The sequence below is a fragment of the Aureobasidium melanogenum genome, assembly GCF_000721775.1.
Source record: "Aureobasidium melanogenum CBS 110374 unplaced genomic scaffold scaffold_11, whole genome shotgun sequence".
Taxonomy (NCBI): domain Eukaryota; kingdom Fungi; phylum Ascomycota; class Dothideomycetes; order Dothideales; family Saccotheciaceae; genus Aureobasidium; species Aureobasidium melanogenum.
In genome coordinates, this window is record NW_024470063.1 from 787069 (window position 1) to 804517 (window position 17449).

The 17449-nt window shown below is 49.4% G+C and overlaps 7 protein-coding genes across 7 annotated transcripts; 5 read left to right on the top strand and 2 right to left on the bottom strand.

Moving 5' to 3' along the window:
* Positions 1 to 802: 802 nt before the first annotated feature.
* M437DRAFT_49377 (PLP-dependent transferase) lies at positions 803 to 5291 on the top strand (the record flags this gene model as incomplete). The annotated part of the gene is made up of 4 exons (XM_041021823.1): positions 803 to 1275; positions 1329 to 2883; positions 2932 to 3141; positions 3768 to 5291. The coding sequence occupies 4 exons, from the start codon at positions 803 to 805 to the stop codon at positions 5289 to 5291; spliced, it is 3762 nt and encodes a 1253-aa protein (XP_040879662.1).
* A 644-nt stretch (positions 5292 to 5935) lies between these two features.
* Positions 5936 to 6994, top strand: M437DRAFT_49093 (alpha/beta-hydrolase; the record flags this gene model as incomplete). The annotated part of the gene is made up of 1 exon (XM_041021778.1): positions 5936 to 6994. One exon carries the CDS (start codon positions 5936 to 5938, stop codon positions 6992 to 6994), a length of 1059 nt encoding a protein of 352 aa, XP_040879663.1.
* Positions 6995 to 8406: 1412 nt separating this feature from the next.
* Positions 8407 to 9096, top strand: M437DRAFT_49684 (cutinase; the record flags this gene model as incomplete). The annotated part of the gene is made up of 1 exon (XM_041021874.1): positions 8407 to 9096. One exon carries the CDS (start codon positions 8407 to 8409, stop codon positions 9094 to 9096), a length of 690 nt encoding a protein of 229 aa, XP_040879664.1.
* A 1672-nt stretch (positions 9097 to 10768) lies between these two features.
* M437DRAFT_66497 (uncharacterized protein) lies at positions 10769 to 11504 on the top strand (the record flags this gene model as incomplete). Its single annotated transcript, XM_041024761.1, has 2 exons — positions 10769 to 11417; positions 11461 to 11504. The coding sequence occupies 2 exons, from the start codon at positions 10769 to 10771 to the stop codon at positions 11502 to 11504; spliced, it is 693 nt and encodes a 230-aa protein (XP_040879665.1).
* Positions 11505 to 11909: 405 nt separating this feature from the next.
* M437DRAFT_75749 (putative metallo-beta-lactamase domain protein) lies at positions 11910 to 12871 on the bottom strand (the record flags this gene model as incomplete). The annotated part of the gene is made up of 2 exons (XM_041026476.1): positions 11910 to 12328; positions 12385 to 12871. 2 exons carry the CDS (start codon positions 12869 to 12871, stop codon positions 11910 to 11912), a joined length of 906 nt encoding a protein of 301 aa, XP_040879666.1.
* A 2296-nt stretch (positions 12872 to 15167) lies between these two features.
* Positions 15168 to 15989, top strand: M437DRAFT_49397 (uncharacterized protein; the record flags this gene model as incomplete). Its single annotated transcript, XM_041021824.1, has 1 exon — positions 15168 to 15989. One exon carries the CDS (start codon positions 15168 to 15170, stop codon positions 15987 to 15989), a length of 822 nt encoding a protein of 273 aa, XP_040879667.1.
* Positions 15990 to 16172: 183 nt separating this feature from the next.
* M437DRAFT_75751 (uncharacterized protein) lies at positions 16173 to 17160 on the bottom strand (the record flags this gene model as incomplete). Its single annotated transcript, XM_041026477.1, has 2 exons — positions 16173 to 17091; positions 17138 to 17160. 2 exons carry the CDS (start codon positions 17158 to 17160, stop codon positions 16173 to 16175), a joined length of 942 nt encoding a protein of 313 aa, XP_040879668.1.
* Between the last annotated feature and the right edge of the window lie 289 nt (positions 17161 to 17449).

Consider the following 17449-nt stretch of genomic DNA (forward strand, 5'->3'; position numbering starts at 1 on the left):
ATGTTGATGCAGTGCATAGCCGATGGCACAGTGCACTGCTGCAGCGAGCGCTCTAAGCACGCTTGCCGCCAACGGCTTGCACAATACAGATCTTCAACAGGAGATTTCTCGCGCCCGAATTCAAGTGACAAGTGTGCCAGTGACACAGCTAAAGAATGACCAACCGCTTAGCCACGGACTGCAACACAATATACATGTATATAGACATTCACATATAGTAGATTGTGCAGACAAGGGCAAGTCTATCGAAATCTGGCAGCTGCTCGATCTGAGATCTTGCATGAATAGATTGAGATGAGTGAGATGGCGGATCGGACGGGGCCTGCAGCAAGGATTTGCAGCAACAAGCCAGTATCTTTGTTCTGGGCAACGTTATCGTCTCTTGCTCTTCTACTCTTCGTACCTCTGATAATCTTGTGTCTCTATTCAGCGACCGACGTCTACGCACCAGTAAAGAGCCTCACACCCGTCATTTCTGTCCGAGAAGACAGAGGTCAAAGCGTCAAGATCTAAGTGGGCCCCCCGCAAAGATCGAAGCATCGGGCGAATCGGGACTTTTTCTATCGGAGGAAAAAAAAAAGATTTCGACAAGCAAAACAGTCGCCCGGCTCGGGAAAGTTTGCAGACACAAGTTTCAAAACGACTTTGGCACATTTTTGTGAGCGTCATCGCATACCGCTTATCTTTGTCGTCTTTTCATCTGGCCCGTCTGTTTGTCCTTTTCCGACCCCCGAGTTGCGACACTTGCACACCACACACACGACCACTTTGTCACGCAGGAGATCACCACTTCGCTGTCGAGATGCCCCGCGAGTTGAAGAAGAGAGGCCGTAGAGGCGAGGAAAAGAAGAGAAAGCTAGAAGAGGAGGAGGAAGCACACCAAGACTTTGCGCAACCCAAACGACAAAGAACAGAAGATGGAGTCGATGCAGCAGCCGAACAACAAGACTTTGTTGGACTGGGCCAGGACGGCGCATACACCAATGGCGACTACCAGGATGGAGAAGGTCATGGTCCGCCTGTTGAGCAGGTTTTCTTTGGTATGCTGGACGAGGAAGAGCAGGAATATTTCAAGCGCGCCGATGAGATGCTTGAGATGAACAACTTTGCCGACGCAGAGGAGAGAGCGCTGTTCTTGGCTAATGTTTATCGTGAGGCTAATGGCAAGGAGCTCAAGATTGCCAACAGTCAGTCGTGCTCGAGGTTGATGGAGAGATTGATCCAATTGTCGACTCCGGCCCAACTCAAGACGCTGTTCCAGAAGTTCAGCGGCAAGTGAGTTGCTTGTCTTCGATGCTGCATCTACACACAACTAACCAATCTTACAGCTTCATGCACCTCTTCCAACACCGCTTTGCTTCGCATTGTTGCGAGAAGCTTTTCATCCAAGCCGCTCCCGTCGTTACCGAAGAGCTCCTCCACCCTCCCAAGCCAGAAGATCAGACAACTGCAGATGGCGACGTCTATGTCAGCATGGAAAATCTCTTCCTGTTCACGCTCGGAGAAATGGAAGGCAATGTTGGTTTCCTCATGACCGATCGCTTCGCATCCCACACCCTGCGCGTCCTGCTTCTTGTCTTGGCCGGCGAGCCTCTTTCTGACTCGACAAACAAGTCTCTGATGCAAAGCAAGAGAAAGGAACATGTCACTGTCAATGGCAGCAGTGCCGACAAGGAAGACACCACTACCAAGGACAAGGAAGACCGTCGTCCCGTACCAAAGTCCTTCACCGAGGCACTTGAGAAGCTCATGACGGCCAGTGTATCAGGACTCGACACAACCAGCCTTCGCGCACTCGCCACACATCAGCTCGGCAACCCTGCCTTACAACTTTTGATCAGACTCGAGCTCACTCAATTTGGAAAGTCAAAAGCGAAAGACGAAAACTCCATCTTCCGTACCCTGCTTCCAGACGACCCCATCACTCCCGAGTGTGACAGCGCTTCTTTCATCAACGGTCTTCTCTTCGATCCTATCGGTTCTCACCTTATCGAATGCATCATCGAACATGCACCTGGAAAGATGTTCAAGAGCTTGTATAGAGGTCTTTTGAAGGATCGTATGGCATCGCTGGCTCGTAACGAGATTGCTTGCTACGTCGTCTGCAAAGTCCTCGAGAGATTGAGCAAGGACGATCTTCTGGAAGCACACGAGCAGATTTGCCCTCAGATCCCTAGTCTGCTTGAGCGCAACCGCTTCGCAGTCATCAAGACCTTGATCGCTAGATGTGCTGTCAGAGAAATCGACAGCCAAGCTATTGCCGTCCAACTTAGCGAAGCTTACAACGGACCTGAAGGCTTTGACATTGTCAAGTTGCTCAAACCTGATACTGACGAACCGGCTGTGAACGGCAATGCAGTACCTGAAGGCATGCCCGCACACATTGCCGAAGAACGCGCAAACCCACACACCATCAAGCTACAAGGTTCCCTGCTCGCCCAATGCATGATCTTAGTTCCCGGAGCCCTCAGCGCCCTTATCCTCGAAAGTCTTGCAGCCCTCCCACCAACCACATTACAGAAAATGGCCAGCGACACTATTATCTGCCGTACCCTCCAAGCTGCAATGACATCCCACAACGCCTCCATCATCTCCCGCCGAAAACTGATCCAGCAATTCTTCGGGCACATCGGAGAAATGGCACTAGACAGCAAAGCCTCACATGTGGTTGACGCCATCTGGGAAGGCACACACGGTCTCGCCTTCATCCGCGAACGCATCGCTGAGGAACTCAATGAAAACGAAGCCGCACTCCGCGACAACCCCTGCGGCCGCGCCGTGTGGAAGAACTGGAAAATGGACTTGTACAAACGACGCCGCGGTGAATGGATCAAGCAATCCAAGATCAAGGCTTCCAACGATGGATTCCAAAGCTTCTCAGAAGTAGACAAAAACCTCAAAGCTGCGAATGCGCAAAAGGATGGAAGAAAGATGAGACATGGACAACAACAAGCAGCAAACGCGCAACAAGCACAAGCAGCGGGAGGAGAAAAGAAAAGTGCTATCCAATTGGCGAGGGAGAGACATGCAGCTAACAAAGCGAGATCGCAACAAGCGAGGGAGAAACATGTTGCTGGAGGTAGCAGCGGCAGACCGAGTGGAAGTTCGAACTCGAGTAGACATGCTTCGGGTGCTAATGCTGTGAGCAGCACTAAAGCCTAGAGTGCTGCGTATCGTTTGTATGTAATTTGAACAGGCTGATCTGGATGAGGGAGTTTTTGTGCAAAGGCGGCGTTTGACAGATAGACAGACTAAAACAAGGTCATGGAATAATCATTGGTGTAATCTCATCTTTCTCTACAAGTCTCAATAATTCTGACCATTGTCTGCCTTGAGGAGGGTGTGCTTTTGTGCTTGGACGTCTCAGACGCTTGAAGTGCCTCCCGTGTACTGATAGCACCATTTACCTCAACATGGCTCAAGATGCATTAATAACAGTAAGCTTAGTCGACAAGTCATAAGAAAATGTATGGGAGTAAAGCGGAAGGTCGCCGACCTTAGGATAAGATGAAGGATCGGCGATATTCGGCGATAACGCTAGCTAGCTAAGAAATGTCGTAATAATTTTACCGGTGTCATCTGTTAACAGCATGTGAGGACGACATATAACCTCTCGCTCATTCCTTTCGTTTTTTGAGCGATTGTTCAGTACAGCAAACACAATGACATCCTTACCTTCAAGACCGGCCGAGGAAAAGCCATTGGCAAGGGCAGACGAGGTCAACGATGTACGCAAAGCTTCCAAGCATTGGAGATACTAGCAATAGCTGACGAATGAACAGCTCCTCAACTCAATCCAAGAACTCATCATCCCCTTCATTCGCTCTGCAGACGAAGATGCAGCTATCAAACACACTGGCCATGGTCTCGCCATCGAAGGCCAAGGGCCCCGAACCGCTCTCGTCGAACATCATCCCCCTCAAAAGCTAGTCTCGCTCTTTGACGTCCAACTCCCCGAAGCCTCGCAAGGCAAGACCGGTCTCTTGGAAATCGTGGAAAAGTTACTCAAGTACAGTGTCAACACTTGGGATCAAGGATTCATGGATAAACTATATGCATCTACCAATGCCGTTGGTGTGGTGTCGGAACTGCTTCTTGCGGTGCTGAACACGAATCTACACGTCTATCAAGTCTCTCCTGCGTTGACGATTGTGGAAAAGACGACTAGCAAGGCTTTGGCTAAACTTTTTGGCTTTGACGGTCCTCATGGCGGTGGTATTTCTCAACCTGGAGGTTCGGCGAGTAATGCTACTAGTATTGCTATTGCGAGAAATACCCTGCATCCAGAGACTAAAACCGATGGAATCAATGGGCGCAGGTTTACGCTGTTTACATCCGCACATGGCCATTACTCCCTCGAAAAAGCAGCGCAGATGTTTGGATTCGGTTCTTCTGCTGTCATTGGCGTTGCAGTGGATAAACAAGGCAGAATGCTTCCTTCCGCCCTCGACGAAGCGGTGCAAAAGTCCAAGGATGCTGGAGAAGTCCCCTTCTACGTTAACGCCACTGCCGGAACTACTGTCCTGGGTTCTTACGACCCTATCACTGCTATTGCGGATGTGTGTCAAAAACATAAACTTTGGCTTCATATTGATGGATCCTGGGGCGGTCCCGTCATTTTCTCCTCCGCACAAAAACATAAATTGGCTGGAATTGAAAGAGCAGATTCTATTGGTGTTACACCGCATAAAATGCTCTCAGTACCTATGACTTGCTCATTCTTGCTTGGAAAAGATATGAGACAATTCCAAAAAGCAATGACTTTGCCTGCTGGCTACCTCTTCCACAGCAACGAAGACGAAGACGCTTCAATCGCAGATACTACCGCAAACCCCACTTCTGCTGAACCAAAACCTGAGGCGGAGATTTGGGATCTGGCAGACTTGACACCGCAATGCGGACGCAGAGGCGACGCGCTAAAACTCGCTTTGTCTTGGATCTACTACGGTAGTTCTGGCTTTGAGTCTTCTATTGACTCTGCCTTTTCTGCTGCCTCTACCCTTGCCTCGCTTGTTTCTTCACACCAAAAGTTTACCCTGGTATCAGAGAACCCACCTCCTTGTTGGCAGGTTTGCTTTTACTATAACAAGCAAGATGGAAGTCCAGAAAAGAATTCGAAGATTACAGAGAGCATTGCTAGAAGCTTGATTCCTCGAGGCTTTATGGTTGATTATGCACCGGGAGAAGAGGGAAAGTTCTTCCGTGTTGTGGTTAACCCGGCCACGAGGAAAGGTACTCTGGAAGGGTTGATTAAAGCTATTGAGGAGGTTGGTCAAGAGTTGAAGGTATAGATATGTAATCTACTAGAGCAAATAGAAGAATGGATCTCGTGATAGATTTAATGTCGTGCCCTGTTGGTGTCGACATTCTTTCCACAAGCGTCATGGTCACGACAATGGCTCACTTTGCCGAATATCATGTATCGTTGAACACCTTGATCACCACACATGCTATACCACTTTTACCGCAGATCTGAATTAACAAGTGCTCGTTTCAAATAATATACACACGTGCACAATACCAAAATTCGTCAATGTTCTTGGAAACTGAAGGTTGGTCAAAACAGACAAGCAGGGTCATATGGACAACAAACGTCTCAACTGCCGAGATTCTCGGAACGACTCTACAAGACTTGCCTGCATCAGGAAAGTTAATTTCCCCCCACTTCCAATAGTGTGTTAATTCTTCTAGACTGCACCCTAGTGTTTTATAGAAGCACACGACCCTTGGACTTTGTATCTGAAACACTACTGTCTGGATCTCTTCTCTGGGACTTTTTTTCTAGACTTCTTCGCTCCCACCTCACCGGGTTCTGCAAGAGTTATAGTAGCATATACACAGGGAAAGAATTGATAGCTACTCTTTGATACACTTGCGCAAACCTCCCAAGGAAACACTACTTTCTGTCACAAACCCACAGGAAGAAATGTCAACCATGGATCCCACCCCTACCGCTCAAAAAGCAGAAGCAGCACCTCCTGCGCCGGCAACACACATCCCAAAACCTCTTTCCGCACGCATACGCCTCTGGCTGCGACTCTGGCTCTTCAAACTCAGCATCCGCAGTCTCCTAGGCACACTACGGTTTTTCCGCTACAAAGGCATGGGAACCCTCCAACCTACCTACCGAAAATCTCTCGGCTCAGCTGGTTTGGTCCACGATATCTGGGTCCCGGAAGGTGCCAAAGCGGGAGATAGGTTACCACTGTATATTGATATTCATGGAGGGGGTTTTGCCATTGGAGATCCTTTTCATGACGAGACTTGGTGTGAGTTTTTGAGGAAAAGAGGGGTGCTTGTTGTGAGCTGTGATTACAGGAAAGCGCCCACGTATGCGTTCCCAACCCAAACCCAGGATTTGATTGAGGTTGTCAGCAACATCCTCTCCGACGACACTCTTCCCATCGACGCCTCTAAAATCGCAATGGGAGGATTTTCCGCCGGAGGAAATCTCTCGCTCTCGGTTGCACAAACACCTTCTTTGCAGGGAAAGATCAAAGCGCTTTTGCTTTGGTATCCCTCGACGGATTTCTCGGCAAAGTATAGAGGAGAGTTCAGGGATACACCTGCCGGAGAACCTGATGTGCTTGCCAAAAGCGGGGAATTGTTTACTTATGGCTATTTGCCTTCTGGCGTTGATCTCTGCAACCCTTTGCTTTCTCCCATTTACGCGGATCGCAGACTCCTACCTCCTTACCTCAGATTCGTGGGTGCGGAATACGATGTGCTCTGCAATGAAGCCCACGAGACTGCAAAATTGTACTCTGAACACGAAAAAGGCGAGAAGCAAGAGGGAAACGCAGAAGAGGACGAAAGGCAAGGTGTGCAGACGTGGAGAAAGGGCAATATCTGGTGGGAGATGGTGCTGGGAGCACAGCATGGATTTAATTATGTCACGAAAAAGGAAGAGAAGGCTGAGAGGGAGAGGAAGAGGATTACAGAGTTGGCTTATGAAAGGTCGTGTGAGTGGTTGCTGAGGGAGGTTTATGCTTGATGGTTTTTTGGGTTGGATTTCCCTGGTTGATATCCGAGCTGTAGATGGGGTTGTCGATCATGGAGTCTATTGGAGGAGCACTGCGCATCTCGCAATCGATATGCAAGCACCAGTTCGATCACCTGATCTTGATGGCAAGCGATCGTGGCGTTCAGGTACCTGGCCTATGGTGCATATGCATACCAGTATGATACGCGAGATGCAAGATCGTGTTTCCGATTCGTTCTGCATATGCCTGTTTTGCCTATATAGCGATGTATAGCAGGGTGTGTTTAACCAAAGTTCGGGTGTGAGCCATCATGTTTGTACCCCGCCATTCTTAAATCTCTTCTTTCTATTGACCCGCCCTTGAGGCACTAGCTTATAGGCTGTACAGATTTTGCTCTTCGTTGTCCTTGCCTTTACATTTACGTATTAGCATGATGGCAAAAGCGAAAGTGAGGCGCAGGGAGGAGTGAACTCAGGTCTAAAGGGGTGCTGCCAAGAGATGGAGAATGATGCACACTCGAGCCTCGGTACTTTGCTCTCGACCGTTGGAGAAGCATGTTTCAGATCGTCGGAGGGACTTCCTTTCCTGCAAGCCCCTCTGCGACGGACAAGGAATACCTGAACTGCATATGCATCTCAATCAAAGCAGTGCTGAGGTCAAGTGGCCGAGACTCGCATCGAGAAAATCAAGATCGTCGGGCCAATGGAGCAAGAGCAATAATTTGCATGTCTTACTCATGTGTAGACCGTAGGACGTGCGGAGATATTCGACGGCACTTGCAGCGCTGCAGATCTGACCAACTCGAGAGCGATTCGCCTATAGAGTTTCCTACACTGTTGCGGAGAATGCATCAAAGCATGCTTGATGAGTCGTGGACAGCTGTGTACCAGACTTTTGCAGGCCTTCTAGGATGAACGGCTGTGACTTTTCAGGCTGGGTGCGTAGCAAGTGGCTTGCCCTATTTGCCCTGAGCTGCCCATGACAGGTGGAGGTTGAAACAAGGTTGAGGCGTCCCATGCTTGATTGGATGCTTGTGCTTTGACGACAAGGCACGTTTCTTGCCAAGGTGAGCGATACATGGCAGATCCTGCTAAGGATGGTAAAGAACGGCGATATCGCAGTCATGCAGAGACTCTCAGCGCAACGTTTGGGCCCTCGCGCGGCAGGTAGTATGTTCTCTTGTGGTGTGGCGTGGAAAGGTGAAACGATAACCTTGTCTTCCAGCTGCGAGTCGTGCTTGTAGGGCTATTTGCTAAGCAATCTTGTCTCAAACAAGCGAGCCTAACAGCCTATAAGCATCACAACAGCGAGTCAAAAGGTATATAAACACCTTGGTGTCTCCAAAGACGAATCGCATCTCATCACTCACTTCTTCCACCTCACCACTTTCATTCAAACCCAATTCAACTCTTCTACCACAATCATGCACTTCACAAACAGTGTTGTCATTGGAGCTTCCCTCCTCGGCCTCGCCACTGCCAGCCCTGTCGACCTCGAAGGCCGCCAGACAACCTGCTCAAGCTACACTCTAATCGACACCCGTGGCACAGGCGAAGCCCAAGGCCCTTCCGCAGGCTTCCTCACCATGAACCGCAACATCCAATCCCAAGTGTCTGGCGGCAAAGTCTACAACACCGTCTACGCCGCCGACTACAGCCAGAACTCTGCAGCAGGCACTGCCGACATTGTCAACCACATCAAGACCACTTTACAGAGCAGCCCCAACGAATGCTTTATCCTTGAGGGATACTCTCAAGGCGCCGCCGCCACCGTCAACGCCTTGTCGCAATTGACAGGCACCGCAAACACTGCTGTCAAGGGTGTCTTCTTGATCGGCGATCCTCTTCATAAGAGCGGTTTGACCTGCAATGTCGACAGCACCGGCGGCACTACGACCAGAAATGTCAATGGGCTTGAGTATAACGCTTACTCCAATTCCATCCCTTCGAGTTGGATCTCCCGTACCTTGGATGTTTGTGCTTATGGCGATGGTGTTTGTGATACCACGCATGGTGCCGGTATTGATGCCCAGCATCTTTCTTACCCTAACGATGCCAATGTACAGAATATGGGCACTAAGTTTGTTGTTGGCAAGCTCAAGGGTACTTCTTAGATGTAGCTTGCTTTGGGGTCGATGTTCTGGCAGATGGGGAGGCGTTCTGGTGTGTTTTTATATCTGTTGTATTGTTCACTGCAAGAGGCAAAAGCTGGCATCAGGAGACTGCTGGTCAGAGAATCACGTTAGCTCATGTAGCCATGCAAAAAGGAGTTCATCTTGTCAACACGTCAACAATCATCGATTTGATGCTCATTCCGGTGGCACTCGACTCCCTTAGTAATACCGACTGCCACAATTCAATAATCGGAATTCTCCCACAAGTCATGAGTTGTTCTTGTGAATGAAACACAGATCTCAAGGACGGTGACGTGGACATCGAGCCCTAAGCACGTCTGAAACGTGCTTCACAAGAACCTTTCTCGTCCAAGATAGCATCCTTCCGAGATCAGACCATCGACCCATGGATTTCTTGTTGCCAAACATGACATTGAACCATGTAACTCCACTTTGTAATCCTGAAACTCGCCTTGACGAAAGATAGCTGGCTCTAGACTTCGGCAAAGAAGATCCCCAACCGCATCCGAGCCTGGACTTTTTCCCTCCTAGACTCAACATTTCACACTCTGGTTGTTTGTCTTCCCTTGACGACACCCAGTGCCAATCTTTGTTCGATTCATATGCATTGGTTGCAAACAAGGCTTTAGCAGAAAAGGCAGGACATGTCGAAGTTTCTATCTGAAGCCATAGGGATTCAAGATCATCTGGTCTGCTGACAATGCTTTTAGCTTGCCTACCTCGAAGGCGGCAACAGAGAGTATTACGCAGGCGCCGGTTGTGGCCAAGAGTCCACTGTCTTCCATCAACAGCAAGCTCATGAACGCAATATATGATGGTTAGACGTCGTGTTTACTGTTGACAGTCATCGGCAAATTCTCCATTGTAGGTTCAAACACGGTAGTGAGCCAAATGAGATGTCCAGCAGATGGTCAAGCAATGATAAGACAACACCGCGATGTGCTTGCTGGGACCTGGAGAAGGATCTCATTTTCATGAGTGTGTTACAGTCATATGGTCCAAGACACCTAGAAAGGGCCGAAGGACTGGATCAAGTAGAGAAAGCTGAGAGCTCGTGCCTTGTTTCTTTAATGCTGACAAGGCTGTAGAGAAACGAGCTTTGAATGTCGGATTCAGGACATGTTCGCGCGACCAGAAACGTTTGGGTGAAAATGTCATAGTATGGGATTCTCGGGATTGATATCCGACGGATTCGTGCGGATAACAGATCAGCAACGGCTTTACCTTCCACGACCTGTCGTTCACTCAATCTGAACTTCTTGAACGCCTGTCACGCGAAGACTATGTTAGTCGAAAATACTTTGCAAACTAATTCCCGCAGAAAGATCGGAGTGGTGGACGGCATTGTACGGAGAGTCTGGACTTTGATTGGAACTCTTTTCAATGGCGCGCTGCGCAACCAGCAATCAGTTCGATTTCTTTCCTGACTTAGTGACCAGACAACTAATACCCCTTTCAGCTTGTGGACTTGTGAAGTGGAACGTATTGAGCAGGAGTATCCGTGTTTCGCAGCAGGCTCGTCAAGTCGCCGAATTATCTTGGTCGCCGATTCACAAACGTTTCTCCGTCACAAGCCCTTAGAATCAACATAGACCCCAGAGATCAAATAGTGGATTCACAGACCTGAATCCCCAGCAAGCCGCTTTTTCAAATGGAAGACGTACATGCAAGCGCATCGGAGAACAACAACCACGTCAAAGCCCAAAAAGGTTCCCGACTGTCGCGCTACTTGAAAGCGTCAATACCAGCAGACACACACATCATCGAATTCGAACTTTTGCTGCTTAGCTTTGCTACCGGCATGCAGGACGCAATCGCCTATCCGGATTTTGCGTGCTTTGCTTCCAATCAAACTGGCAATACTATCATCCTTGCCATCGGCGCGCTGGACATCTCGTCGCCTCATTCTTCAAGCCATGTGGACCTCATCAACGCAGTCATCTCTCTGTCGTGTTTTGCTGCCGGAATTCTGACTCTGGGACAACTCGCCAATTGGTTCGGCATCAGACATTTGCGGTGGTGGTTATTAGCATCAAACCTATGGCAGACGGTTCTGATGGCTGTAGCGGCGATCCTCGCGCACGCTGCAGATAATGACACCAAACCCCGATTTCGGAAAGCTGCATTGGCTATATTGGCACTATCCTCAGGCTCTCAAGTAGGCATGGTTCGCGCCCTCAAAATCACAGATATCACTACTGCGATGGTAACAGCAGCTTACATTGACATCTTCATCGATCCGAGTCTTTTTGCCGGAGTAACGAGGAACAGACAGAGGAATAGACGGGTGGGTTTTCTTAGTATGTTGATTGTGGGAAGCTTTGTAGGTGCTGTGGCATATAGATATGTGGGATCCGCGGCGACTTTGGGGATCTGTACTGGTATAAAGGGACTCGTTACTGGATTGTTCTTGTTAAACAAAGGGGTTGAGGAAGAGGGCGAGAAAGGAGACTTGGAGAAGGCGACAAGGCGCAAAGCTTGTGTTGGAAGCTGACAGAGTATAGTAGACATTCATATACTAGCCTTCTAGGAGATATTGTGATGACAAGAATCACAAAGGACCTATTGTTCCTCAAAAGTAGCCTCTTACTCAACGAGTGGTTCTCTATGGTCGACAGCGTGCGTCTGGGATTGGAACTTGCCACGATGACTGCAGCCTGCCAGTCCTATGTCCACTTGGGTGACTGTTTCTGCTGTTCGTATATTGCACGTGAATAGAACAAAATGCGAAAGACGTGCGCATATCCAACACAACTGACTTGTGCTAACAACCAAAAAAGGTTTGGATTATGTCAATGTCTAGGGTACCGTTCACTTCCAAGTTTGAGCGGAAGATGCAAGTACCTTTTTCCCTCCTCTGTGACTTCAGGAAGTCGTCCGGCGCAGATGTTCATCTGCAGAGAGGGATGAAGCAGCTTTGGGGCTGCCAACTTCGCATCGCGCTGAGTTCGCAGAGCGACAAATTCCTCCTCGGTAAGGCCGTTTCTGAGATGCTTGTTCCCTTGTTTATGATCACGAACCGTCATGAAAGGCACCGCTTCCCCACGTTCTTCGGTGACATAGTCATGTCCTGTCCAGACTTTGACATGATCTGGCAAGCTCAAAAGTTTACGTCCAGAGCTGAAGAGGTCGGACGCATTACCACCAGGAAAATCAGCGCGCGCAGTGCCGAGATCTGTGTTTAGGACTGAGTCGCCGCTGAAGACATTGTCTGGCAAGTGATGTCAGCCTGCTCGGGTCAATGCTGAGGGGTAAGAGCAGACTCACCTCCGATCACGTAGCCCATATGATCCGGCGTATGGCCAGGGAGATGCAAAGCCGTCACCTTGAGAATTCCAAGGCTGAAAGTTTCGTCATCGTCGAGAAGCTTGTCAAATGCACCCACATAATCCTCTGCAGGAATGTGATATCTCCGACCAAACAGCTTCTGCACTTGCACGATGCGTTTCCCTATACAGATGAGTGGCTTCTGACCCTGTTCCTGTGCAAGCCTGCTCTGAAGATACGATGCTGCCGTGATATGATCCGCATGTACATGAGTTTCTAGGATTTTCTCTACACGAAGATCTCTTTCCTTGATCAGCGATAGAATCGTATCAGCCGTGGAAGTCGTGATCATCTGGGTGGCAGCATCATAATCCAACACTGGGTCAATGATGATTGCAGCTTTTGTGGACGGATCAGATACCACGTATTGCCATGTCCCAGTTCGTCGCTCATAAAGGGTGTATATGGTCGGTTTGTTCGTTGTCATGGCTTGGGTTGAATATTGAGACCGAAGTCTGACACCTGGTCCTTGAGTCGCGGAGATGCGTTTCAGGGTTGATCCTTTCTTCGGATGTGCTGGAATGGACCTTCCTGGGGTAGAGGCGATGACTTTCGCATGAGTCCGGCCCTTTGAAAAAGTGCTTGTGCTGGCGGGACGTCGATGGTTCAGACTGAGAGCTGTGATGGGACTAGTCACTCTGTTGGTCTTAATGTGTGCGGCTGGTGCCTGGAGCAGATTCCCTATCACTCTCGAACTGCAGATAACATTGGCTGGGGTGAACTTGAACATGGTTTCAGGCCAAGAGCTTGCTCACGCGAAGAAAAAAGAAATGTCAGAAAACCCGATGGCCGTCTGAAGCAAGAACAGTGTCTCTTGAATAACGTAGAGAGGGTTGCATGTTTAATGATCTGGTTGGTCGCCGAAGCTGTGTTTGGATTGCTGTCAGATCGCCGACATTGAGTTCTCGGAAGCGTGCGAGATATCCTTATCGATAAACGTCAACATCCACACTTGTGTATCACGACCATCTTGATCAGAAGAAGTTGGACTGGCGATATACTGTTGAAGCTCCTTGAACTGCTTGTTCTTTGGCGAAACTCCTGTGGTGTTCTAAAAGTCGTTCCAAGGTTTCAGACCATCTGTGTTCTTGGGATAACTCTCATACTTGGCCTCAATCTCTTCTTGTCGACGAAGCTCGTCGGTATACTCTCTCTTGCGTTTCTCCAGGTTGCACCGCACGACAACGAAGTCGATGTACTCCTCATCACCTCCATATCCACTGACGCGAGCCGTAGGTGCCGAAAGCCGTAATATGCCATTACCAAGAAAAGTGATCTTGACATGCAAAATTAATTTTCGGAAATCCTCATTCCATAGTGGTAGCTCAATGGGAATCAGTGAGGCATTCGTGGGTGGTCTGAATGGTCCTATTGAACTGCAGAGAAGCCCTCCCTTTGATCGCAATTGCAAGTGCCCGTCCAATCTGACAGTATCCTGTGGCTCAACGTTTTGCTCCTATTCTTCCAGATCAGAGTCGCTAGGTTCGACAAAGAATAATGTGTCAAAATTATACTGGCCGGAGTAGAAGTGTTCGGATGAAAGGTCCCACCTGCCTTCGAGAGGTCCTATGGGCGTTGGTTTTCCAGCTTAGAGATCTGCCTTGAGTTTCTGCTATTGAGCGATCGCTTCGACTTCCTTCTGTTGCGCCCATTTCATGGCTACATCATATGCTTCAGCCTCTGGATTGTGTGAATAGTCGAACTCGTCGTCGTCATCTGTCTGTTCAGATCCTTGATTGTCTTCATCGCTCCTCGGACCATTCTCTACCAGATACGCTGGAATGCCGCCCCTGGAGTACATGTCACACTGTGATCACAGTGTAGTTTTTGTTGTTGCAGAGACGCGGAGCTCAAACTTGAGATTTGCGGACATTGAGGGAGGCTTCAAGGCTGGGGGTATTAATACCTGCACTCGGCCTCGGAGGCCATGCTTCGAAGGCCCCCACTAAGATAGATGTTCTCTTCGCCAAAAGACTCCAGATCTTCGACACTGACGCACATCGTCGGCGCAAGATCAAGATTTCGAGCTGTTTTTTTTGCATCATTGGCATGATGGTTTTCTTGTTATGGAATCGCCGCATCCCCATACTGTTGCCTGACACGATAGCTACGCACGTACGAAGTTCAAAACGCAGGAGATGAGGTTGCTGCCTTGGGGTCGGCGCCACTTCGCTTGATAGCGCAGCCTCGCGAACACAACAGCACAAACATGAGGATAATGCGCTCACTCTCCGTCCTATCTCTTTCGCAGCAATGCGGCGATATGTGCCATCCGGTCCAGACGAAAATACTAGAAACATCACTGCGTCATCGGCGTTGCGACCTGGAGATCAAGGCACCCAACAAAGTAGGTGGTTTGCTGACCACGTCCATCTTCACCGTCTTCATTTCCTGTCCTTCCCGATCAGGTCAAGGCTTGCTATATGGGGGAACGCCAGGGTTTTCTTCAACGGCGCAAGCCAATCTTATTTCTCCACATGCTTGCCCTCTTCAAGCATTTATCCATTAATGTATGCCATGTCATTGGTCGTAGAGGGCGGCGACGTCGTTTCGGTTTGGGTAGGATCCATAAACTTTGCGAGATTCTAGCCGATGGGTGAAAGCGTGACTTGGTCGAAGATTATATAACGGACGGTGTGATTCCCATTTCTCATAGCTTGATTTCGCTCTTTGCTTTTCGTTGCGCTCACACCGAATCCACAAAAGACACAATAACCACGACAATGAAGTACAACATCGCTCTTGCCGCGTTGGCCACTACTGTCGCCGCTTTGGACTACCCTATTCTCGGCCGTCAAAACGATGCGACTGAGGAATACATCCAGGAAGTCTGTTACCCTAACACCACTTCACCGGTCCCTCCTTGCCAGGCCATCATCAACATCGAGTCTGCTTGCCAGCCCAACGGTACCAGCTCATTGGCCTACGAAGCTCACCAGCAATGCATGTGCAATGGCGGATACTTCCCCAACTGGAGCGGCTGCCTGAACTGCGAGTATGTGCACGGCACCCGTAGCGAGGCCGTCCGCGAAGCCTTCGAAAACATCATTTCCTCTGCGTCGTCGTCATTCTGCGGTGCTGCTACGCCTACAGCTGTATTCGCCAAATATTTCTCCGCGGTATCAGATTCTAGCCCTCAAACCGCAACTTCCGGGGCCACAACCGTCAGCGATCAGTACCCCAGCCAGACCGCTGTAAGCCTCTACTACACCGCAACCGGTAATCAGGGACCTGGCGCCATCACTGGCAGCGCTGCTGAAGCTACTGCCGTTGCTTCTTCCAGCGCCGCTTCATCAGGTTCAAGCAGCGGTTCTCTGGCTGCCAGCGCTGCCTCAACAAGCAAGGGCTTGACCTCTGCTTCTGCTTCGAGCAGCGCCGCTTCGAAGATGTCCACAAGCACCTCGGCACACTCGAGCAGCGGCAGCGCCACTGGATCCTCGTCTGCTGCTTCTTCGTCGGCAGCTGCTCACACTGGTGCTGCCAACGCTGTCGTTGTCAGCGAGGGCTTACTCGCTGTTGTCGCTGGAGCTATGATGTTGATGTAAATATTTATGGATTGATGAGGAAGGTGTAATTGTAGTAATGTCATGAGGTTGTGTCAGCTGAATAAGAAGTAACGTTCAATTCTGTATCATTCGTGAAAACAGTGCTGCGATTCAAGTGCTGCGATAAGTCAACTGTGACCTGCCAATCCAGATCTGACTGGAGATGTCCCTGTTCCTGCTGAATCAGGTACGGAGACTGCCCCAACCAATTGCCCTGTCTCTCACAGTTCCCATATCATCCATGTTCAGAACACCGACGTTCTTCTCGATCAATGTTCTCCAAATAAAATATCTCATGTTAGGCGGTCGTGCTGGTGCATCCCAATACCGTGCTAGCAGACCCCTGGCTTTCGCCGACTCGATCTGAGATGCGATCTCACTCTGCGAGATTCTTGCGTCTCGCGACAACGCTTTGCTCCATCTTGTAGATGCATAGTATGAGTTTGAGATGTTGTAAAGATAGTGATCCGCTGCGTCGTGTACCAAATCCAGTCGACTAAGATCAGCATCGAAGAATATATCTCGATAGTTGTCATCATTGTAGAAAGGGGCGTTGCCAGTTGCGACAATCGTCAAGGGCCGCGAAATTCTCGCGGAGCCATTCCGATGTGTAAGATAGCCAAGATCACGCAAAGGCTGCAATTGTGTAGATAACATAGCATATGTATCTTCTCCCTTGGTTTTGTGGTCAATAAGAAGCACAACAGTTTGGTTGCTAGCATGACGGTAGGTTCCTTGCCAGTTGTCGATGGTTGTGTTGGTGTTCCGAGCTCTTAGCATGCGTTCCAAGGGGTCCAGGTACATCGTCCTCAAGTTTCGGCTAGGGTGGAGATGTAAAGACCTATGACCAACGAGAAGGTCAGAATTGCGAAGGTGTACATCGGCTTCGACGCTGATGCATCGCGAGCCCAAGGCCGCGAAAAGGGGTATACGTTGCGAATAGTCGTTGTGCGAGTGCATAGAAATAGGATGGACCTCGCGTATGAAGGATTGGTAACAATCGTCCCATATGGACGGGCTATCTGCTAAGACATGAAGCCCAAAGAGATTGTCGAATTGATCACCAGCAATGCGATAAAGGCCAGAAAGCAGATACACGAGCCTTGCAAAAAGGCGAATGCATCTGGAGATATGGTATGGTACAGTACATAGTCTGCTCTGTCAGGACCATCTGGAGGAAACTGGCGCCACGTCAGCCAGTCCAGATTGACAAGGTCATTTCAGCTATTTCTGTGTAGAGTCGGCTTCTTGGATAGCATAGAGGTGACTGAGCCAAGACCAGGAGAGAAGCACTGCTGGATCTGGCCTTAGTGACGCGTGTTTGACCCATACAATGTCGTTGTGAGTCCAGAAGATTCCAAGCTTGTCAAAGCTTAGACACAATTGGCATCATTGGCAAGACATTTAGGCGTTTTCCGAGCCCTTAATAGGCACGCAATCAGTTGCACGAAGCTTCACTA